This window comes from Perca flavescens, chromosome 16, assembly GCF_004354835.1.
Source record: "Perca flavescens isolate YP-PL-M2 chromosome 16, PFLA_1.0, whole genome shotgun sequence".
Classification (NCBI taxonomy): Eukaryota; Metazoa; Chordata; class Actinopteri; order Perciformes; family Percidae; genus Perca; species Perca flavescens.
Genome location: NC_041346.1, coordinates 9673988 through 9698722, shown reverse-complemented (window position 1 = coordinate 9698722; position 24735 = coordinate 9673988). Strand labels below are relative to the sequence as shown.

Here is a 24735-nt window from a genome sequence, read left to right as displayed (position 1 = left end):
CCTCTGGAAGGAGGTTAAGACAACTTTTGACTCTTGAATGGTAACACTATGGCACTCTAACGCTGGGTTTTCACAGGCAGAGTTTGACAACTGCAACTCTGTGTTGCAACAGATTCAAGGCGGAACTGTGTCACCACACGATGCCGACGGCGTACACGCTTTGCTAACAATTTGTTGTTTGTGCTGATATTTCTCACTTTCTATCTGGCCTATCACAAACTATTTGGTATGTTTTCTACTCCAGTCACACACTTTGCTGCTTAAAAGCTTGCGTTTAGTTTAGTTCAAATAATGATTTGTATTGCTAGCTACCAGCTAGTTGTCATTGCTACAATGCGTATACTAAAAAAAACGTTATAAAAACTCCCCATGAATACCAACTGCCTCGGTGACCCTCTGCCAAGCTTGTTTTCCAAGTTATTAAAATGTGGTCAAAAGTAGTTGAAGTGGAAAGAGGGCAGAGAAACACTGCTTTTTAGACTGGTATTAAGTTACCCTTTACTGTGTAGTATTTTAGACCTAAAGTAACCTAACTTAATCACAGCAGTGTCATATGTAATAATCAACATTGAGCTGTATATCCATAATCATTTGTTGATATTCTAATATGTAATTAGATAATATAGTACCTATGTTTTAGTGCTAATAATAAAAAATAACAATAAAAAAAAAGTCACTTTGCTTTGTAGAGTCATAGTTTGAACATTAATGTCTTGTGTGTATTGTATTGTAATTATATGGTGTCTTGACTACAGACTACACACAGAAACGTACGCATCACTGTGAGGTTGGCAGAGGCGGTGGGCGGGGTCAGCAGGCCATTGCTCGGCATGCAGGTGTAGTTCCCAGAATCCTCAGGGATGAGACTGGAGATGAGTAGAGTTCCATCTACCATGATCTTCACTCGCGACTTCAGAGACCTGGAGAAAAAGCACACGGGAATTCCCTAATATGTAAAGTGCAAACAAGCTGCTTCAAAATAACAGCGAGATGGTTATTCAGCATTCCTATTCTAGTCGAGTCAAACAGTGCATCAGCAGCGTAGGAGGCCTTTTTGTTGTTTTTGTTTTTCCCCTGCGAGTTACTCACCGCTGTGTGCAGATAAAGGTTAAGGAATATTCATTTCAGATAGAGTAGGAAGAGGAGTACCCACTCATTTTATACATTCTTACATTTACAGATGAGAGCAGAGAGGAAACATGAGGGCTACCAGGCTGTAACACCTTACAACAGGTTACATATGCCCACTGATGATGTGTGTTTGTGGGACGACTCACAGTAACACATTTAGGGCTAATCACCATCCAGGTCAGGTGACTCATGTACTGTAACAGACACAGAAATTTCTCCACGCTATCTATTTTTTTTCCTCTTTCCCTTGATATCAAAAACCAACCTGTGTTGCTGAATAGGGCTGGGTATGGGTATTCCATACCTTAAGGTATCGACCGAAATATCCAAGTACCGAGTAGTATTGAAACTTCTCCAGTCAAACGATACCTGTATTTGATCCTTTTTGTACCCAGATCTAGAAAAAAAAGGAGTATTTGTATGGTTTTGCTCGCAGTCAATCACCACAAGTGTTCTTTGATTTAATGCAACGTGTGATTGGCCCACCACCGCATCAGCTACAACCCATGCAATCATCGGTGTAGTAAAGTCGAGCGGTGTATTTGACATATTTGAGTTAGCAGTTCAGTGTGCCGAGATGCCACCACAGGGTTGGATAGTATGGCTATCCTCCCCCGTTTGGCGTCTGATGAAAATAAATGATTAAATAAAAAAGGATTATTAAAAAAATAAATAAATAAATACTCTATTGGTCTTGATATCATTTTAAGGGTACTGGTATCATCATCTTTTAAACGATACCCAGCCCTATTACTGAATGCTGCTTTTATTAAAGCTCCACTTATTAATAGCTTTAAATAAAATGACTAATGTTAAAGGAATTGTTAGCAACAACCCTACATAGAATCACCAACTCTGCAGTTCGACACATAGCTTTTTAGACTCCTTTAGCACACTTACATATCTCATTGAATAGACACACACATACAGAACTGTATTGTTCAGTCTCTGTGTTTCCAGTCCAGTCTGTCCACCACTTTGGTCCAGATTCAAATATCTTAACTACTAGATGGATTAGCATGAAAGTTGGTACAGATATTTAAGGTTCCCGATAGATGAACCCTATTGTAATAGGATGACATCTAGCGCCATCATCAGGTCAATCACATATCTGCAAAACTAATAACATTCCCTCATTCAGATGTACTTTGGTTTTGGTGCCAATTAGTCTTGCATTGCCAGACCTGGGTCTGGCTAGTCCACACAGCATTCTGGGATAGGAGAAAAACATGCTCTGATTTATTGGCATTTCTTTAAACCAATCACAATTGTCTCGAGTTGTGCTACGCGCTGGCAGGAGCAACGGTGCCGCTGCAAAATAGCCTTGAGAAGGAACTTGTTTTGGTGGAACGTGTGTACATTCAAAAGTTGTTTTAGTCGTGCAACAGAAAACTCAGATTGGACAGATAATCTAGCTAGCGGTCTGGATTTACCCTGCAGAGATCTGAGGAGCAGTTAACCATAGTCCTCAGAAATCCACCGGAGGTTAGAATGCCAACACAAAGAAAGTGGAAGGTGACGGACATCCGGCCTAAAAAGAGGGACATCCGGCAGAATTTCTGGCGGCACCGGAGCAATCCCGGACACGGAACATCGTCGATATAAACTAAGTGCTAATTAGCTAACTTTAGCATACTGTCACGTCCCTCAATACGCAGTCGGTGAGACGTTATAGCCAGTTTACGGCATTTTTATAGCTCACGTGAACACAGGCTACTGTGGACCGTAGCCAACGACAAAACAAAGAAACAATACAGTCAACTACTTGACATTACTAACGGCCCGCTAGCTAGCTCCCCGTACTCCAAAACTGAACCCCCTCTCTTCCTGCAGGACATAACAACAAAAACAACTGCAGGAATGCAGAGAGTAACTGGTGGAAAACTGAGCTGAAAGTCCGTTTTGAAATTCTCAAAGAGCACCTCACTATTTAAAAAAATAGAGATGAAAAGCAATTACAAAAGGGCTTATTTCCCAAAATTCATAGAAGATAATCAGAATAATCCTTGTGTGCTCTACTCAGCTGTTAACAGCATTATATATCAGCTCCAAAAAGCCTCTCTGAAACTTTTTTCCTCATCAAAATCAGGTTGAGTATTAACCTGAGTAGAGATGTGATGAAAAAGGATATGTGTGGTGGAGAAATGCTCAGGAAGGAAAGTAATGCAAATTAAGCCCTCCACCTGCTCAACTGACCCTATCCCAGCCACAGTTTTTTAAGAGAGTGTTCAATTGTGTGCTGGATGATGTGCTGGCAATCATGAACCATTCTCCGCTCCCTCGGATCATCTCCCTGGCACTGAACACTGCTATTGTAAAACCTCTCCTACAGAAAAGCTCATTCAGTGCTTCCACAGTTTCAGGATAATTTCTTTTTTTCTCGTTTTATCATGACTGAAGCTGGACCGTTTTTTTTCTTCCCCCTTTCCTTTTTTATGTATGTTTGTATTTGATGTGTCTTTGTTTTGGCAGAGACTATCACATATTGTCTTCACTAAGTCTGCATTTCATTTATTATTTGGCCATTGCGGGGGAATAAGAATTCAAAAACAATATTCACTCTCCTTTAATCTCTGCTTTTTCCTAACTCCTGGAAATAAAAAAAAATAGCTGGCTCAACTTTCTTCACAAGGTCGCAGAGTAGTCGCGACTGAATGGCACAGTACATGTGCTTCAAAACGCAACACAATGATGTCGATGCAGAGGTGGGTGATAATTCTCTGTGGGCTTGTGTAAGCCCTTTCACGTTACAAACAGCATTCAGATTCACACAATGTGTTTTGGTGAGAAAACACTCCAACTATAACTGTGTTTGTTTGCAAGAAAACTCAACAGGGCACCAAACTTGAAAACACTCTGTATTAATAATTCACCAGAAGGATTGCGCTGCTTTTGCGGCCGTTTAAAACTGCACAAATAATAAATCATTCTCATAGCACCCCGTGCAAAGCGTGAAATGCATCCCAAATGACGCTGTCAGACATATAGCGCCTCAGTGCGCCTGTATTTGAATGTATTTAAAGGATGTAATATGCAGACATTTGGCGCAAAATTGGCCCCGTTCTATACAAATAAGCCTCATTGCAAAAACAGTACAATTCACAAAGATCAGCACCAATAACCACATGCAGCTATAGTGAAATTAGTAGGGAGGGGATGGTTCATTATATGTGAACTGGCCCGTCTGAGTACACTTCTACATCACTGCACTAAGGTGGCAACTACGACCACTGGAGGTCAGCAAGAACAAGGTGTTACGTAAGCTGGTGTTTAGTTACTCTTTGGCGTAACCTGTGGGTGGGCTGATATAACAATCTATACTCTAAGACAATATCTGTACATGTGTCGGAGATTTTTAGAAAGCTACCGTTTGTATCATACATTTAAATCTGTGCTTGTATTGGTCCATTGTGGGCAATGTTGCAAAGTAATGAGCAGAACTGCTATATGGCAATGCTGGACTTTTATTTAACCATTTTTTATTTATTTGTTTTGCATCACTTTAGTGATGTACCTTCACCTTGACTTTTCAGGTATATCGTTGGCCGAATTAGACAAAAACAGACATTTCGGTCAAAAGGGAGTTGCCAGGGCTGAATTTTCAGTCCATCCGTGCTGAGGTGCAAAACATTGCTGCAAAAATCCGAAAAAGAGAAGCTTTGCTCTACCTTTTAACTCCTTGGCACAAATGTCAAGCCCCGAGCCAGAAACCTTGGGTGTGTGTTGTTTATTTTTTCATGCCGATTTGAAGTTCACATCAGAAGTAGCAAAATAAATCCACCTTTTATCATCTCAGGAATATTAGCGATGTACAGCTCTCTCTTTCTCCGGGTCAGATACTGCAGGAATAAAGCATTCTTTCATAACTAGCAGGCGTGATTACTGCAAAAATTCAGTTTTTCTGGTCGACCAAAGAAAGATCTCAGTTTTTAATTTTTAATTCTTTAATTCTTAGATGTGTGCTGGCATGTAAAATGAATTCTGTGAAGCCAAAGGTTAACTTCAAGTGACTAGACAAATTATAATTTACATCACTCATTGTTCATTGTCCATTTAAATCAGCGGTCTCCACCCCTGCTCCTGGAGAGCTACTGCCCTGCATGTTTAACAGTCCCTCTCTACTCAAACACACCTGATCCTAATTATTACTCCTTATCAAGCCCTTGATGAGCTTCAGCTGCTTGTTAATCAGCAGATCATTCAAATCAGGTGTGTTCGAGTAGGGCGCTAACCTAAAACATGCAGGGCAGTAGTTCCCCTGCATAGGGTTGGGTATCGTTTGGATTTTTACAATTGACATCAAAGAAAGGCTTTTACATCCATTTAGGTGAGCCCAGAGGGAAATATGGCATTTTAAAAGTAGCCTACATTTACGGTAGATAGCTAACAGTAAACGACAGTGAAAGTGTGATATTTTTACGTCCATTTTGGTGAGCCCAGAAGGAGATATGGCATTTTAAAAGTAGTAGGTGTACTGTGGCAACCAAAGCAGAATTCATCATAGACACTCACAGGGGACACACAGACACACACAGCTCTGTCTTGGTGAATAACAAAAACACATGGAGTGCTGTGTAATTCTCCAGGGAGCTATCTTTGGCATTGCAGTAGCATCGGTAATCAAGCTTTTACATTTTCTAGCTAGGTGTTGCCATTTTATTGCAAGCTAAAAGTTAGTTAGCAAACACAGCTGAGAGAAAATAAATCATGCATGGAGGGAACATGCAAAGAACGACATGAGTATGAAGAGTTTCATGAAGAAATTGACCGTAGCTGACTATTTCATACCTGAGGTGCAGATGTTCTGACTGCGTAATGAATTGAGTAGTAATAACGTCGAAAATTAATGGTTTTGGACTCAAATTACTGGTGCTGCCTGAAAAAGGTCTTTGACTGAAAGCTCGCTAAAGGATTTCTGCACATATTTGAGAGTGCGGATGCTTTTTCCATTGACTCAAATGACTGTACATTGGGTTACTCCAGCTAATGCAGAGTTCATCTGTGGTACAGCCTTGACAAAAAAAAATGTGGAGAAATTTTTTTTTATCTGTGTATTCACCTTTAATCTCAGTGAATCTGACTGAATCTTAATGAATGCTGTTTGTTTATTTCACATTTCACGCAGTTTGTGTTGATTTGATTTTTTTTTTTGTCTCCGTACCATTTTGTTTTGCAATCTTCCATTAAAGCTCAAAGCCAGATTTAAACAGAGATGTAACAGCCACTCCTGTGCTCCTCCAACTTTAAAAAAGAAACCCCACAAAGGTACCGTTCTCAATCATTTTTCGCTCCACCTGCTGAAATGCACTGCATAAAACATCAAAGGGGTGAAAATGGACTGCTCAGGAACAAAGAGTAATGATTGCACTCACTCTATGTGATGGACGTTCTCTCCACCTTTCTGCCACACATAGGTCATGTTGGGGGGGTCGGCCACCGCCTGGCACTGGAGAAGTGCATTCTGGGACTTGTTGCGAGACATGCTTTTGGGAGGGACGACGATAACAGGCGGACCTAGAGTGAGGCAGGTTACAAAAGGACATTGGTCACAAAATGTACAAAAACAGCTGCAATCTATCGATTATTTTTTTAAATCATTCGGTCTCTAAAATGTCAAAAAATAGCTGAAATATTTCTCTAAAAGCCCTTTGTCTGAAACACTGTTGCAATTCGGAAAACATCCGGAGCGATCACTATTTTTTCTCATGCAGAGAACAAAACCGTATTTTCCGTGCAACAGATAGTCACTCACTCAACATTTCACTTGTGTCAGAACTAAATAACCTTATTTTTGAGCGCATTACTGCCTTCACAATGTTAGTCCCATTATTGTTGCTTCAGTCTAATGTCGGAGGAACTGCCTCAGTGTGGAAGAAAACACTAAAATTGTGTTTCTTTGTCATTTCTCGTTGAGACTTCAACACCGTAGCCCAATAATAGAGTCCAATATCTTCTACACGCAACTGAATATAAACTTGTGTTATACAAACACCAGTTTCAAGAAATCGATTTTACCTTGCCCCTACTGCATATATTATATGCAGTTAACAGAAATGGGGCTCATGGCCATTTAGCCATCAAGAAGAAATAGGAAGAAGATCTTGGTAAGAGCTGGGGAAAGATGTTGAAAGACTCGCAATCCATTCTTACAAAACACAAGACATTAATTCATCCAGCTTAATGTCTAACATCGTACTCATTAAATGGATGGTAAATGGACTAAATGTGATTTTATAGTCTCCCGAGCACTCTCATCGACCCATTCACACACATTTATACACGGATGGCAGAGGCTGGCGTGTAAACCTGCTCATCGGGAGCCAGCGGTTAGGGGTTCAGTGTTTGGCCTTAAGGACACGTTGGAACTCTCTCTGGAAGAGCCGGGGCTCAAACTATGAACCTTGCGATTGCTATACCACCGCTGGGTGAAATATGATGGAAGCCAGACTTCCGCATTCAGACTGCCTGCGTCGGCCGTCTGACAAAAACGCAGGTCTTTCAATTCATGTTTTATTGTTATTTATTTAGGATTATTTTTAGGCCTTCATTTTCACAGGACAGATGAAACGCAGAGACCGACTCAACTTTTGGACTAACGCGACCCCACAACATGGTGTGGTGGCCAATCATGTAACCAGCGAATCAGACTTGAGCTATGGTTTGAGGCGGTGTGAGAGTCCCCGTACAGTAAACAGCCCTAACTTTATCGCTGCCACAAGAAGGTTTTAAAACTTTATGGAGGGTAAAAAAACGAAACACAAGCACTGAACTGCCCGGAGGTTTGTGTAACGGCTGAATGTTTCCTGCAACAACAAAGCTCTCTCTCTCTCTCAAGGAAGCTGCCTTCAAGTGCTATCGAAAATCTTCGAAATCTATAAACGATGTAACGGAAAACAGTAATTGTGAAATATGAAGACTACTTGTGCTTTCTTGGGGGGTAAATCGCCAGATAGCTGTTTGGTGTGAATGCCACGTTACCTGCCACACACGTAAATGTGATAAGTCGCACTGAAGCTTGAGGATGAACACGTTCTGAAAATTCACTTGTTATAAGTTCTTGTGGCTTTTAAATAAGCCAAAATGAAAAATTTTTAAAAAAAATAAATACAACTAGGAAACATCTATGTTTGAAAGGTTATGATGGTTCTGTGCAATAATTTTGCACGTAAGGATGTACACAATGAGCATGTTGATACATGTGCATTGGGAGCAACACAAACCGAGGAAGTCAGTGCCTCACTGGGTTAGGCAACAAGAAAAAGCACACTGGGTGAGAGAATGAGCTGTGGATGTGAGAATTGCACACCGTGTTGAGAATCCGGATTTTCATTTGACAATACTTGCAACGGAGAAAAGCTGTCAAAGAAAACCTTTTCAAAAACAAAACAAAAAAAATAATGTAGTAATATGACACTTTCCTTGAGACTCTGTGCTGTCAAATATACCAATGTAATCTCCTTGGAAACTAATCGCATACAGCTACTACAACGTGGTGCTAAAATGTATCTCTTCCCTCTAGCATGCCAAACATAAACGTGTGCTATTTGTAAAGAGCTAATAAAGGCGCCTTGACATACATACCACATGTCCCATGTATAAATAACCACATGATCTCCGCAGCAGTTGTTACTGATTTGATTTATAACCTTAAAAAATAAATAAAGAAATGCTGGATGGATACATGCATGACTGACAGTTTAGAGGTTACTTAAGGCTTTTAGGCCGACTTCATCCAGATCAGCTATTAGTCTCCTGTAATCCATACATGTGGCAACGCTGCACACAAACACAGCCAAAGCTTGGATAATGTGACTAAGACTGAACAGTATTAAAAGGCAGTATGTGCTCATGATGATTATTTAAAATGCCACCGCTGCCATTCCAAAATGAAGTGAAACCTCAGGGAGACATTATGCCAAAAACAAAAAATAAGTCCCCATGCGCCACGCTGCTGGTTCTCCGAGGAACATCAACAGTAGGTGTAAGAGTAGGAGTACAGGAAGAATACAGAAATAAATTCCACAATGTATTATGCAGTGCTGTGTCGGTGTAATCCTATGATACACAGTAGCATATTTATATGTTCTACATGCATTTGTCCTTACATTGGAGAGTTACCTTTGTAAATCTGTAACCTGAAACCTTCTGGGAATCTGTCCATTTTGAAAACATTACAACTCATGTTATATATTTTTGACCTCATACCTCAAGAGACATTTTTTTTTTTTTATTCAAACAGGAACATTTTTAGAAAATTTGTGCCAGATATATTTCACTTCACTCAGCTACAATAGCCTGACAAGCTCAAAAAAACTGTCACGTCTCTGAAACGCAGCCTTCAAATTGAGAAAAAACACAAAGCTTTATCACGACAAAGAAAATTCCCAGAGGAAGTCCTGTCTGATATCATGATAGCAATATTAGCTACACAGGGACAGAATAAGAGTTACATTCAGTTGGAGTTTCTGTTACCACTCTGTCAAATGATGCAATAACGAGAAACAGAAATGTAAATTTCAGTGGCTCCCAGCCAGTCAGGCACACAGACATCACAGAGGCTGAAAGAACTGGCACACAGACACGCAAACAGACAAACAGACCGAAAGACAGAAAGACAAAAACTGACCTTTGATCTTCACTTTGGTTACGCATGTCACGTTTCCCTCAGAATTGGAAGCGTGGCAGGTGTACTGTCCTGCTGACTGCATGCTCACTGCTCGCAGAGATAACGCTCCTTCCTGGTAAATATATGTCAGATCAAGTGAGAGGTGAATGGAAGCAAATAATACATACAGATCAATAGATAGGTATAGGATATATCGACAGATAGGTACACATACACTATACTGTACATGTAATAGATACAGTGGTAGATAAATAGATATGGAATGTAACTCAAAGACTGTACTAAAGTACAATTTCAAAGTACTTGTACTACTACAGTTACATATTCATTTGCAGATTAAGATTTTAAATGTTTATTGTTACAGATTAAACCAGTGTTTTCTGTCATTTTGAGGTCGTGACCCTTTATGAAACGCTGTTTGTAGTTGAGGGTTCTTGTCACATTTCAGATTTCTATGAGTCGTTACTGTAGCAGTTCCACTGATTTCCACTCTACACTTCATTTAAATAACTGTTCAAGTTATTCAATATTTCACAAAAAAAAAAAAAAAAAAAAAAAAAACATGTATACACGTTTGTTAAAGTGAACTTTGTCGTTGCCTTCTTTCCTATCCCCCATGAAACATCTCAAGACCCCTCAGTGACCCTTTGGTGGGGACCCCGGCCCCAGGTGGGAATACAATACACATGAACCTAAGATCATTTGTGATCTTAGGTTATGACACAACATCAAAGTACTACTATTTCAAAAGGCAATTCACACATTACATTTCAGATGATTGTCTATTCATTTCATTACAATCATCTAACTAACAATTGATACAACTGCTCAAAATGATAACTGTTGCATTACTCTTAATGCATAGTTGTATGGAAACAGAAACAATATTCCATGTTTAGATCATGAAAGTTTCAAGATAACGAGATTCATTGGCCCTCATTTATGAAACGTGCATACGACCTAAAACAGGCGTACGATGGGCGTACGCCGATTCCTACGCAAAGCTCGGCATTTATCAATTTGGACGTGAGCGTAGGCTGCGATCAAATCTCACGTCTGGTCTGAACTTGTGTACGCATGTTTCTGCGTCAGCGTGGCCTTGCAGTGCAGCATATAATCAGTTTAACAGGAGAAGGAGAAGTCATCAGTTGATCACTTATCAATAATGGCAGATCTGGCTCTTTTAGAAGACCTCTATGAGCCGGTACAATAGTGCACACGTACGCACACGTGCCACGGTGGAGCGCTCCATCGGATTGTTTAAGGGCAGATGGCTCGCATCAGTGGGGGGACCCTATACACGGCAGAAAAAGTCTGCAACATTGTTTTAGCCTGTGGGGTCCTGCACAACATCTCGCAGGGAAACTGGGTGCCATAAATGTAGCGATGGAGCCAGATGACCCGAGACAGGATATTATTATTCTTTGGTTTCGCTGGTTTCGCTGGTTTCTACGTTAGGTTGATAAATGAGGGCCACGGTGTCATTGTTCGTACAATCATTCCATATTGTAGTATAAAATAGGATGGATGAATAGATAGCTAGCTCTCTCTCTCTCTCTCTCTCTCTCTCTCTCTCTCTCTCTCTCTCTCTCTCTCTCTCTCTCTCTCTCTCTCTCTCTCTCTCTCTCTCTCTCTCTCATCAGTAATGAGTTGGCAGAATTGGACAAGCAGTTCCAAGGGCCTGCAGCGATACTGTGCAAATAGTCTGAAAAGGTGGTACATGGGAGCATATAAACAGTAGTACATTACAGTAAAGAATGATGATGAAATATTACATCCATAGATAATGTAGTCTAATTGGTTCATGCTCCACACTAACTGGTGACATTGGCCCTCATTTATCAACCTAACGTAGAAACCAGCGCAGATATGAGCGCAGAAATCATTTTACGACAGGCTTCACGTGTGATTTATGAAACGTTCGTATCACACCAATCAGAGCGTAAGAATGGTCGTACATTGATAGATGCAGCGGCTGGAAACGATCGTAATTTAAATATCACGCCCCAATATATTCTCGGTTTTGAGGCCTCACCCCTACAATTTACGACATGGCGAGACGTAATCCGGCTGAGAAGCAGCACTTTTCAGAGGTGGAGATTGAAACCTTGATATCTCTGGTTCATTTGCACTAACGTGTGTACTTTTTGGCAGCCTGAAAACTGTTATTAAAGGCTGTAGAAAGAATGCGGAATGGAAAGAGATCACTGATGCGGTCAACAGTGTTGCCGTAGTAAATCGGACTCCAGCTGAAGTTTAGCCTATTTAATTTATACATCCTTGACGCATTTTCATTTTATGTCCTTTTGATTTCTTACAGGTTGAGTCGTTGTTGCCCACAACACGCTAGCATTCTGCTAATGAATGCTAATTGGTCAGCGAAGGACTGATTGCGACCAGAGATCCCGCTTGACGGCATCCAAAGCGGAACCAGACTGTCAGAGTGAATATTTCGGCGTGGTCTTTAAAACATTAGCAAACGTCTTTCTAGCACGTGTATTTACAGGGAGAGCCTAACCTGTCAGCTGAGTTGTCGATGCCTCGAGAGAGAAAAAAGGAAGCAACTCAGAGCTTATCTCCGGCCGTATGATGTGTATGACGTCACTGACATTTTAAAAAGGCTTTTTAGAACAAAAAAGCCACTTCTAAACACGAATGTAACACCCAGCAGTGTGTATTTTCTTAGCCTCCCCTTCCGAATGCAACATTGAAATTACTAGATAAAAAAAGTAATCCTGAGAGAAGTGGATTTTGAGGGGTATAACTCCAGAGAGAGAGAGAGAGAGAGAGAGAGAGAGAGAGAGAGAGAGAGAGAGAGAGAGAGAGAGAGAGAGAGAGAGAGAGAGAGACACACAATTGTATAAGCATACCTGATAATTTATTCTTTGAATTACACTGCCATCTTTTAGCCAGGTGATGGTTGGAGTAGGGTTGCCATTAGCAACACAGGCAAGAGAGAGCGGACTTCCAACCAGAGCCTCCATTAAAGCAGGCGGGGCTTGTGTGAAGGTGGGTGGAGCTACGGAAAAAAACATTAAGGTAAACATTTAACTCAAAACGCATCTATTCCATATCTATATATGGAGGAAACTACCTACAGGGTAAGATACACAACACACAAGTTTCTAGAACAATACACCTCAATAAAAAAATAAATAAAAAATGTGGTTCTTGAAATAGAGGTCAATTTAGGTGAATAAGATCTGATGTCATATATGGACACGGTCTACAGCAAACAGAAATCTAAAGCAAGATCCACACCGTCTTCCAAGCAGCAGCAATAAGAGAACTGCAAAGAGAAAAGCCAGACTACCAAACAATAAGTCTTTTGTCTCCCTCCTCACATTTCTTTTTTAGCAACTTATATGCAGCATGACAGCAGCTCGGCCTTGTTTGTTAAACAGCATCAGCCTGTGTTCAGTTTACTGACACCAAGTTCCATTGTTATTTCACAGACCGCGGTGAAAATGTCACTAGGGCTGTTTTTTTTAGATCTGCTAGCATGAATGTTTTGCTGCCACTTAAAGTCTCAGATCCCATCAGAGAACATACAGAGAGCCTTTTCTTTTGATGTCTAACTCCAAACAGAAACTTGCAACTTCATCATTTTATTGCAATTTCCTGGGACTCATACCCTTATTGTACTTTTGTATAATAAATAACCAGAGAACTTTAGAGGATTACAGGTTGAGAGGTTTGTTTTATTGTCTGTACACAGGAGGGACCTGGCGAAACTCTGGTCTATAATTAGAAAAACACCTGCCAAACGACCATTTACTCCCTCTAGTCCCTGATAAATGAGCTTTTGAACAGAACTGGTTCTTTGAGTTCTGTATCTCCAGCCTGTGGAGGCCACTGACTATCTCGTATGTTGAGGCACAGCGCGAAGAACAGCATGTGAAGAGCGTACCTGCAGGGCACGTCAGTGATGTTACATCCAAGGCCTCAAGTACACAGTCATCATCTATTATAATTCTTATCTCTAGACCGGCTCTGTGACTAAATCTGGGAAAGTGTCTCGCCTCGCTTTGATCTGCAGCGTGCACTGATACTTTGTTCTGTAGGTCTGTGCGCAGAGTCATGGCAAAGGTTTTCCCAAATATGGATGAACTTCAAAGCACAAAAGAATAATGATTCATATTTCATACATAGATTTATTATTCAAAACCATCAATATGTATAATGATAACTTTAGTGCGTGAAGAAAGTCACAAGTTATCCAAATTCCCTGATCTGTTTAGAAAGTTTGACAAAAAAAAATAGTTATTGAAAAAGTTTAAGTTTAAAACAAGGGTTAGGCAAGGCTATAAATATAGCAAACAGGCAGTGCTTTACAGGATAAATGTAATGGAAGACAAGATGTGAGGGAAGATGGTATGGAGGAGTTTTAGTTCAATAAGTTAACGGCATAATGAGGCTGAAAAACAGAACATCCGCATGTATTGGGAACACATAGATTTGCATTATTTAGCCCAGATATGGACAGTTGCTAAAATCATGTCATTGTATAGGAAGTGACAAACTGAAATATAGGACCTACTACAAGATAACTGGATCAGAGTCTGCACGGGTCCAGTTTAGCTAAAACACACACACACCCACACCCTTTAAAGCCCAGTACTGGAACAGGCCTGTTACCCTCAATTGTCTCAAAGTCAAATTTGGACCCGACCCGGTAATATAAGTATCACGACCGGACCAGTCACCCGTGAGGTTTTCAAAGCAGCGCAAACTGACACAAAGATAACTGATTTGGCGATAATCATCCGTCCGCTAATCTCAACCAACTGCCCCGTTGCTATCAGTCCGCTGCATGCTCCGCACCGGAATGATGTTTTGTCAAAACGTCCTCCGTCCTCTGTGTGATATAGTTGTTGGATCAGGCGGAAGCTGCTGAGTATCCAAACTGCCACCAATGTCAATCAAGTCTTGTGCCAGTTTGTTTGTGAAGAATAATAATAATAATAATAATAATAATAATAATAATAATTTTCATTTCTGAATTCTTCAGAAAAAACAAAACATATTTTTGTTGTCACCCGCTGCCCGCAGGCATTTAGTTCATTTTTACTCATGCTCGTGATATTATATGAATATATATATTTTTTACCAGCGGGTACTTGACCCGGTGCTGGACTCTGAACTGGACAATAAAGACTTTTAAGGAGTCTTGCCATCCTCACAAAGGGGCCCGTGAAAGACCTACAGATAACGCTAACTAAACCCACTTTCCTTTCTAGAATGTGGGACGAACACAACGCTGTGTGAGCTGCCGATGACTCAGCAGGCGTTGAAATAACACTACATGTATGAAACGGATAGCAGCGTAGGCTACAGCGCTATGACGTGCTTTAGCCAGTGGCGCACGTTAGGAGCCGACAGTGGGTCTCCTAGCAACACCGGCCCATAAGTGTCAGTCAAGCGACTGCCATGGGAAACACCTACTCAGAGGCTTGCAGCTTATACAATGTTTCCACAAATACATATAGAAAATGTATTCTATTCTTTTGAAAGATGGAAAATGTCAGTATATTTATAGTTTATATTTCCTTACACAAAAATAGAGGACAATTCAAGTTTCATTTCCACATTAAGGGCCCATTCGATAACATTTTTGAACCTATAAATTAAAGTATATTTAATTGAAAGGTGCGACCTAATACAAATTAAGCATTTCTTTTCTAAAAAGGCCCTTTTTTTGCCAAACTTCTCATAGAATACATTTTGTCTAGAAACAAGCAGCCGTACAATAACTTTGTTTTTTTTATACTTTGTGTTACAGACATATTTCAGTTTGTAGCAAAAAGGTATTGAGGTTCAATACCCAGCCCTATACACATGCCTACTTGAGGCTGGCCTTTCTCGGTTGTTTGTAGTTGAATTACCACTGAAGAGTAAGTGATCAATTCTGACTTCCTGCGTTTTGATTGACACAGGCAATGGCCATCTTATGTATCCAGACCAAATGTGATTTATTGTTCCAACAGGTTTTGTGCTTTGTTTACATTGGGATCATCGATTTTGTCCTCTGAAGCAAGAGAAAAACAACACCCACGCATGCACGCACACACACACACACACACACACACACACACACACACACACACACACACACACACACACACACACACACACACACACACACACACACACACACACACACACACACACACACACACACACACACACACACACACACACACGCGTGCACACATGCTCACACACACACCCCCTCACCGGTTACAGAAAGCTGAGTCCAGGTGCCATTTTGCAGCTCATCCGTGGGTTCATCCAGTAAGAGGACTCGACACTCGTACAAGCCCTGGTCATCCAGCTGCAGGTCGCCCAGCTTCAGGTCAGTGATTCGTACCAGAGACACCCGCCCTGCAAAAACACAGTGCAGGTAAACAGGTGAGGGGGCAGGCGTGAAGGCCATGAGACAGACCAACTGCACATGATGATGATTTCACTTGTCATCTCCTAAGTCTGGGCCGTGTGAATCTTCGTGATACTGGAAAAGAACACGGTCCACAAACGTGCCTGAAGGTTTGTCGCACACACAAACAACACCTAACACCACACACACACACACACACACACACACACAAATAAAAGAAATGTGATCTCCTGGTTGCCAGGTGAAGGCTCCCTCGAGCTGAAGCATAGCTCGCAGCATCAACTCTTTATCTGTCCCAGTCTGCAGCCCACATCTTTCTGCTGTCCTTCGAGTTTTTCACACTTTATCAGACAGGCAATTGTGCAGCGACCTAACAGCACGGAACAGCCTGGCTGAAGAGAAACTGTCAATGAAAGCATTATTGAGGGCACACAATCTTCTCTCTGCACCATCCCAGAAATAAAAACAGGAAGATGGCAAACAGTGCAGCGTGGAAGCCCTCAGTGCCACTGAGATGACGGGCGATGGTAATTATTAACAGAGGCTCTGATTTCTGGTGACTGTGGCAGGGTGGGACAGTCAAAAAGAACCAGGAAGTTGGAGTTAGGTATGTTGACAGCGATAACACACCTTATTTACTTTCCAAGCTGCCAAAGGGGACTAAATCCACAGGGGAGAAGAGGGAAGGGAGGGTTAAAGTAGAGCTAAAAACACATCAGCAAACATTCGGGGGGATTAGAGCATTTCAAAATCCAAACTTTGACCCCTGGCAGTTGCCCCCCCTCCCCCTCTCATGTTTACTGGCTCAGTGTGATATAGGTCAGTATAGCACCTCAGAAAAAAAAAAAAAAAAAAAAAAAAGGTTGTGCTGAGGCAGGGATGGTGTGGAAAACGTGACTGGGAGTCGTCAGATAAAGAAGGAAGGAAAGGGTGGAGGTGAACTACAGAGCAGGACCCAACGCCATAACTGCTGCCACATGAAAAATGTATGATTGCAAGTGGCTTGAATGCGATGTATATTGAGTGGGAGAGGGAGAGCAGAGTGAGAAAGAGGGAAATTGAGATTACATATCTGTCTACGTCTCTGTGTTTGCGCTGTGCATGCCCAAGAGTGTAAAAACAACAAGTGCATGCATGCATTCAACACATGCTTCGCTGTGTTCCTCGGTGTCCAAACAACTCACGATTGTAGTTAACTTATGCAAACGTAGCTTTGAATTGTTGCTGTAAGTAAAACAACACAGTTTCACTTTTCTCTTTCAATCCAAACTCACTCCTAGCCAAAAATCATAAAAATAGAGCAGTAGTTCATTGGAATGATTTAGATTTTTTCCGTAATCAAATTTGATTGAAATCGCGATTTTAATTTCGGCTCCTAATGATCACAAAAACAATGTAATCATTGAAAACCATTATTTTGCACATTTGGCAAGTAAACTCTTATTTGATCTTGTGTTCTGAATGAAAACAGAAAAGTTAAACAGGAAAAGTATTAAGGTAAATGTCAGAGTTCAAGGTGTTTTCACTGTTGATTTGTATTGTATTTTAATGTATTGCAGAATTTGTTGCCGCACTACAAAATGGTATTACTAACTACTATTGTATTTCCATTTATGTATTTAGTTGATTCACCAATTCAAATTCACCAATGTATTGTTTATTTCCACATATCATTTGCATATCATCAGTGTCGGACCTCACAACCTCTGCAAAACAAGTGGAGGCTGTAATAGCAGCATGTTAATGGCCATGGTTTTGGAAAGAGGTGGTTTTGGCCAAATAGTGTATTTGTATTTAATAAAACTGATCTGAGGACCCCTGCGAAAATAGTCGTTATTGCCGTTGAGTTTAAATACAAAAAATAACTCCCCTATGCTTGATTTTCTCCAACATTAAGTTATCAAAACATCCTAACAGATGTGCTGCTTCAAAATGTTGTAAAATAACAGACTAGAACCATTGCATACATGATGACGCAGGTAACCAAATAGGGGTGAAAATCATACCAACAATAGGTAGAAGACAGAAGCCCCACCCCCACCAATAACACACTCCTCCTCCGCCACTCACTTTTGGAACAGTCCACGCAAAACAATATCATTTAATTCACACACACACACACACACACACACACACACACACACACACTCTTCCCCCCCCACCACCACCACCACACGCCCCCGAAGGCATTGTACCTCAATACACTCTCAGGTGACAGAGAAACACAAAACCATTCAGCGCTGAGACAAAATACAACTCTTTACAAATGAAACGCTTCAGTCTGCAGACTCTGCTGGTTTTGAAGTATATTAGAATATTAAATGCGGGGGTCATCATCTTCCTTTCAAAAGAAAATTAAAACTAATCTGCATTCAACTGAAATGTGAATTTCTAACCTGTGTGTGAAGTCATTTGACAGCGTTTTGAAGAGAGATCCTTTACTGAGTCTTTGAAAAACACATCTTAAAACTAATTTTGGGTATAAAAAAGAAAGCTGTCACCCATTCTGCGTTGATAAAGGTTTATTGTACTAAATTACCCAGACGTCTTAGCATGCACAGGAAGTGAACAGCGTTTGGCACAACGAGTGGGTAGCCTACATGGTTTGACGAGGCTGTTAAAGTAATAAAGAGTTCTCATAAGGAAGTTTGTCGTACATAAGGAACAAACGTAACACAGTTGTTGTCCACAAAGCAGCTCTAGACTTTATACCTGACATCACTAGTGTGAGACTTAGTTCTCTGGTTTCGATAGAGTAGCTCAAGTTCACAAATATTGATCAAACTTTCCTAGGCCATGGAAATAACATTGTAATTCTTAATTTAGGTGGTGTTCCTTGGTAACTACTTTTTTTTTAACCTGGATGGTGACTGATGGGAACAACAATCTTTGACATTGGTCCAGTATAAGGCTGCAACAACGAATCGATAAAATCGATAAAATTCGATTACTAAAAAAGTTGACAACGAATTTCATTATCGATTCGTTGTGTTGCGCAACTATTACGCCACTCAGTAGCGGAAATTAAAAAAAAAATTGAGTTGAGCGCGGAGCGGAACAGCGCGGAGCGGAACAGCGCGGAGCGAAAGAAAAGAAAAAAAGCGCAGAGCGGGGGTAGAGGAAATACGGAGAGAGACCGGGAGACCCGTAACGTTGCTCTGAAACACTCGGCGGAGGCAGAGAAATCAGTACGACCCAAGTCATCCAAGGTGTGGGATCATTTCACACTAAATAAATCAAAAACGTGTTAATTGCAAGATAAGCAAAAGCAACACGGCATGGCAGGGGCGCACCCAGTGGGCGCACCACGGTGATGAGTCAGCACCTAAAACGTAAACCTGTTGGAGTCCTTGGTGAGGAGGAAGGGAGTTCAACAGCAGGGTAAAGTCACTACACTATCCTACTTCTGTTCCGTTCTGAAGTGAGGAACGTACCGTCCCTCCAGTAGCTCTTCTGGTGCTGCTGTTTACTCGTTATCCAGCTGACTAGCATGACAAGCTAGCGTTAGCTCAGTAATAACAGTAATAAAGCAGGGGTGGTATAGTTTGCAAGACTAAAGACACGGTTTTATTCACTCGCCTTTTTTGGCCCATTCATTTTTCAATCTGTTGTCATGCATATATTATGTGCTTTGTCCCATATCAGTTATTGTTGAAAAATATATTAGTGTGTGGTGTATAAATGAACTTAACTTGCTACAATGGAATGGAACTACAATGATGGTAATAATTTAATGAATAAGTGTGTGTGTGTGTGTGTGTGTGTGTGTGTGTGTGTGTGTGTGTCTGTCTGTATTTGCTATTTGGGTTACTTACCTTTACACAACTATTAACTAAAACAACAAGTATGTATGTATTGAGTTGATGTAAATGAATGCTTTTTTTTTATCCGATTCATCGATTAATCGAAAAAATAATCGACAGATTAATCGATTATTAAAATAATCGTTAGTTGCAGCCCTAGTCCAGTATTAAGTGAGATCGCTGCAGTTGGCAACGGCGAAACAAGCTACGATGTAAGTTAATAGGGCAATCGTGCAGCTTGTATTTACCTTCACAAAAGTGCTCGTTTTGCCGCCGACAGGCTCAGATTAATGTTCTAAGTGTCTGACAACATTATGGAAAGGATTTCTAAGGAGGTCGACCTTTCTGTGAAAGAGTAAGATTCTTTTTTTAAAACATAAAAACATCCTCGAAAATTGCGTTAGCTAAAGCCACCAGACTCCATGTACGTCATTTTAGCATCATAAAATACACTTCATTCAAAGTCGACAAACAAAATAAAACTATGAAAAGCCATTTTGGGTCGTCTTTCCACTTTTCCAACTATCACAACTCTAGTTTTGGCTGAAATAAACAAACACACAGTTTAACGATTTACATGTGAATAAAAAAAAAAAGAAACAATACTTTTAGCCACTAAAAGTATTGTTTTATTTATTTATTTATTTATTTTTTTTTTTTTTTAAATGGAGTCTGGTGGATTTGCTGATCGATATCAGAGCTGTTTCTGGTTAAACAAAAAAGTCTTAAAAGAGGTTTCAAAAAGGTCCATCTCTGTAGTGATGTTGTCTGACACTTAGATCAATAATCTCAGCCTTTTAGTGGCAAAAGCAGCACTCTGGGCACCATAAAGGGTTACATTGCAGCCCGGTCACAGCCTACACGCTTAATACTGGACCAATTTCAAAGACTGTTGTTCCCATCAGTTACTTAGACACAAAAACATAGGAAAGTAGGGTCCAGGTTGAAAAAAACGGTAGTTACCCTTTAATATTGTTAATTACTCTGTACCGCTTCCATTTCTATGTTATTAGTGCTTTACCAGTGCTGTCTTTACTAGACTGTATTCCTGTATTTGGGTTTCCTATTGTCCATTTTATGTAAAAACACTGAGAATTGTGAAGCGGATCATGCTTTGATGTACAAAACTATTTATACACTAAATAACAAAACAGAATCAACTATTCTTTTGAAATGAAAACAGGTTCGTGATGCTGCATAAAGCTCACGGAGAAGCAGGCCCCTCTAATGGCAAAAGGAACACTGTATTTTCTTCCTCAGTTTTATTCAGAGTGAATGATGCGCACGCCAGAGATATTGATTTCCTTTCTTCCAAAATGGATATATAACATTTTGGAAATTAAGTTTTTTTAAGTGACAAAAAAATCTTTTGGAGAACCATCTAGAAAGTGACTTGTTCGGTTTGGACAGGGCTCTGTATGGAAAATGATTTCAATTCAATACCTCTTTGTGCTACACCGACGTTTATGTCCCTTGGAATGGGATATTCCCGGGCAGGAAGCCCACATCATCTCTGAGCGATGTCGTCAGTGCATGGCAAGACGCACGGAGGCATTCAGGTTTCGGTTAGAAAAAGGAAGCAGATAAGGTTTCACTCCTCGCTGCTTGTTGCTTTATCAAGCCCCGCTGTGTGGTGGTGATCCAATTTGAACGGAGAGCAAAAGCTACTCGCTTCTGTAACGTAACACGAGCGATCCAAATGCAAATGCTCACGTTTGTCCATGTGGGAAAGGAAGCATATTAGCCATGTTAACTGTGTGTAATGTGTTACGAACACACACCCACCCTATGCTCGTGCTGATTGTGATGGGATGTGCAAGCAGAGCTTGCGAACAGCGCATTTATACAGCTGTATTTACGTTTTTTACAGAGTCAGCAGCTGTATGTGTTGAGGGACTTTCGGTCCTGTTCACAGAGCAGACACTAATCCTTTGATCTTTACCGTTCTATTACAACAAATACGTGTAAACCCTTTTAGCTCTTAACACTCCCAAAGGAACAATCTAATGTATCTCACACTGGGGCTGCACACACTGTCAAACACAAAGCACATTAATGGATGGAGTGGCCTGAAATCAGAAAAGTTCGATTTTTATCCTTATAAAAAAAAAAAAAAAAAAAAAAAAAAGGCGACAAAGAGGGAGGACGGGTTGGGGGAAAAAAAAGAAAAGAAGAGCCTCCACAGAGTGAATCACTTGGTTAACTCTGGCAGCCATAAGAATCACGACAGCTTAACAACAGTGGGACTCTGGGACCTAAAGCCAAACAGTTAAGACACCCGAGAACATTCGTAGCCCGAGGAGGTGAAATCCACACAGCTCAGTCCATCTCTAAATGGGTGAGTTTCCCATACTGCACCTGTTACTCCCACACCAGCCAGTACCTGCGAGAAAGCCCGAGCACAGCATCAGATTGGACGAAGCAACTTTTTCAAATCCTTTTGTATCCATTGAAGAACAGGAGCTTTTCTGTTTGTCACCGGAGAGGCATGTGATTAGCATACCTGTCCTTTTCAAACTAGGTGTTTTTTCGGGGCAGGATGCTTTATGGTTGAGTGAAGTGTACAAGAAGTGCATTCACAGGCCAAAGGGTAGGCAAATTTTATTTTTTTATTTTTTTATTTTTTTACTACGAGCATATTGCCCTGCTTCTTCTGAAACTAACATACAGCGTAATGAAGTGTGACATCAGTGTATGTTGAAGGATCATCTTCACAGTCCATGACAAAAGGCTACTGACTTTTATGAGCCCGGGCTGGAATTAAAGCCTGCCCCGCTCCCGCTTACGATAATTCATCAGCCAAGGTTCACCCTGACTTTATTGCTATGTAAATGTCTGTATCGTATTTCCTGCTCGAGTTGGGTGAGGGAGTGGCATTCCACTCAAATGAGAAAGACAAACCTTGGCTCAGCTGAAAGCAATTTTGGATCCTTAGACAAACACATACCTTAATGGAATGATTACTGCTCTTTACTGTATGTCAGTATAACCAATGAATTGGTGATACCAAAACATTTTCTAGATTGTACTCCTAGTGGCCTTAAGGATAACGCTGGGAATAATCTATACTTTCATTATTGTCAACAGAGCCTAAAAGCAACAATGAATTGATCCTACTAAGCATTTTCGATAACACTTTACTTGAAGGTATCTACATAAGAGTGACATGACACTGTCATGAACACATGACACAGTCATAACACAGTCATGACACATGAACCCTAACCCTAACTTGTCATGACAAAAACCGCATGACACTTAATGACAGAAGAGTCATGTCACAAACGTTTATGACTTGTTTATGTTTAGGACACGTTCATGACAGGGTCATGTCACTCTTATGTAGATACCTTCAAGTAATAGCCGGGACACACTTAGCCGATTATCGGCCGTTAGACAGTCTGGTGAGGTCAGTGACGCGAATCTGTTCTGTGTGTCCCGTGCCGTCGTCAGTCTGGGGGGCTGTCGGCGTTCATTTTGGCCGACCTGAGACGTTCAGTTGGCGGCAGGGCAGTCTGGACTCACCCGGAAATGGGGAGCGGAATGAGCGTGACTAGAGTCTCTCAAAATCTGACGAAAATCTTTTAAAATGACCTTTGTTGATCTGAAATGAAGACAGATTCAGCAACTGCACGGCCTATTTCTCGCTTAAAATGTTTTCAGAAACACGTTTCAGTTAACTATTTTAGTACAATATGAGATTGCATTCTGAACGGCCGCCATGACAGTCTGGCTTTGAATTTCCAGAGAAAACAAACCCATGTGGCGCGTTCGTCCAATCAACTGCCGGTTTTCATTTCTTGGGCAAAAATACAGATTAGCGCCGCCTGCTGTTATAGAGATGTATTACGTCTCATCTTTTTGGGGTGTTCTGTCTTTGGACCAACACGGGGAGACTGATCATTTCGACTGGCTTTTCGGTCAACAGTCGGCCATCAGCTATATGTGTAAGCAACTTAAAGTGTAACTCGCATTTTCTATTTAGTCAAAGTCTGATATATGTTTTTCCTTTGTGCCATAGAGCGCCATTGTTGATCAAAAACTATTAAAAATGTGTTAATGAGCCACACTGTTGCAGCGGGGGGTGACGAGTTTATTTTGACTCAATCCCACATACATCGTCCTGGTGGTATACATACATAGCATTAATCCGCAGCTAAAAATAAACCCTAACAAATGCACTTTTTTTACTTCTGTTTAAAGGTGCTCTATGTATGATGTGACGCGTTTTTTAGGCTACAACATCTTTCGTCACATACAGCAAACATCTCCTCACTATCCGATAGCTGCCTGTCCCCTGAACACACTGTAAAAAAATGCGATCTCTGAAGACAGCTCAGGCTCCACAAACGGCAACAAAAACAAACTGCGCCAACCTGCACCACGAACCATAACAAACTGTGTTCCAGCCAATAACCGACAAGAAGGAGTTGGTTGAGCCATCACTGCAGTAATGCGTATTCATAATTCAACCAACTCCTTGTTGGTTATTGACTGGAACACTGTTGGTTATGGGTCGTGGGGCAGGTTGGCGAAAAAAAAACTACACTGCCCAGCTGTTTTAGGAAATAAAACAATATATATGTGAGCCGTTTTTTAAAGATTTACATTCTCAGTAGGGGCTTCAGCCTGAGTGACCCAGACAGGATAGGGAAGTAGAAAAGTATTATGAGACGGAAAAGTGCGTTGAAGAATAAATAAAAAAATACATACTCTAGTGTCCCGTAGGCAGTGAAATAGTGGGTTGTAAAAGCTAAATTGGTAATTATTAAAATTAA

At 40.8% G+C, this 24735-nt stretch overlaps 1 protein-coding gene across 1 annotated transcript in view; it reads right to left on the bottom strand.

Moving 5' to 3' along the window:
* igsf9a (immunoglobulin superfamily, member 9a) overlaps window positions 1–24735 on the bottom strand; it is a 77280-nt gene that overhangs the window by 31727 nt on the left and 20818 nt on the right. The window contains exons 4-8 of the mRNA XM_028601592.1: window positions 15995–16141; window positions 12628–12776; window positions 9758–9869; window positions 6504–6645; window positions 775–920 (exon numbers count right to left, since the gene is read on the bottom strand). Coding sequence (XP_028457393.1) covers window positions 775–920; window positions 6504–6645; window positions 9758–9869; window positions 12628–12776; window positions 15995–16141 — 696 coding nt within the window. The remainder of the gene's footprint in view (window positions 1–774; window positions 921–6503; window positions 6646–9757; window positions 9870–12627; window positions 12777–15994; window positions 16142–24735) is intronic.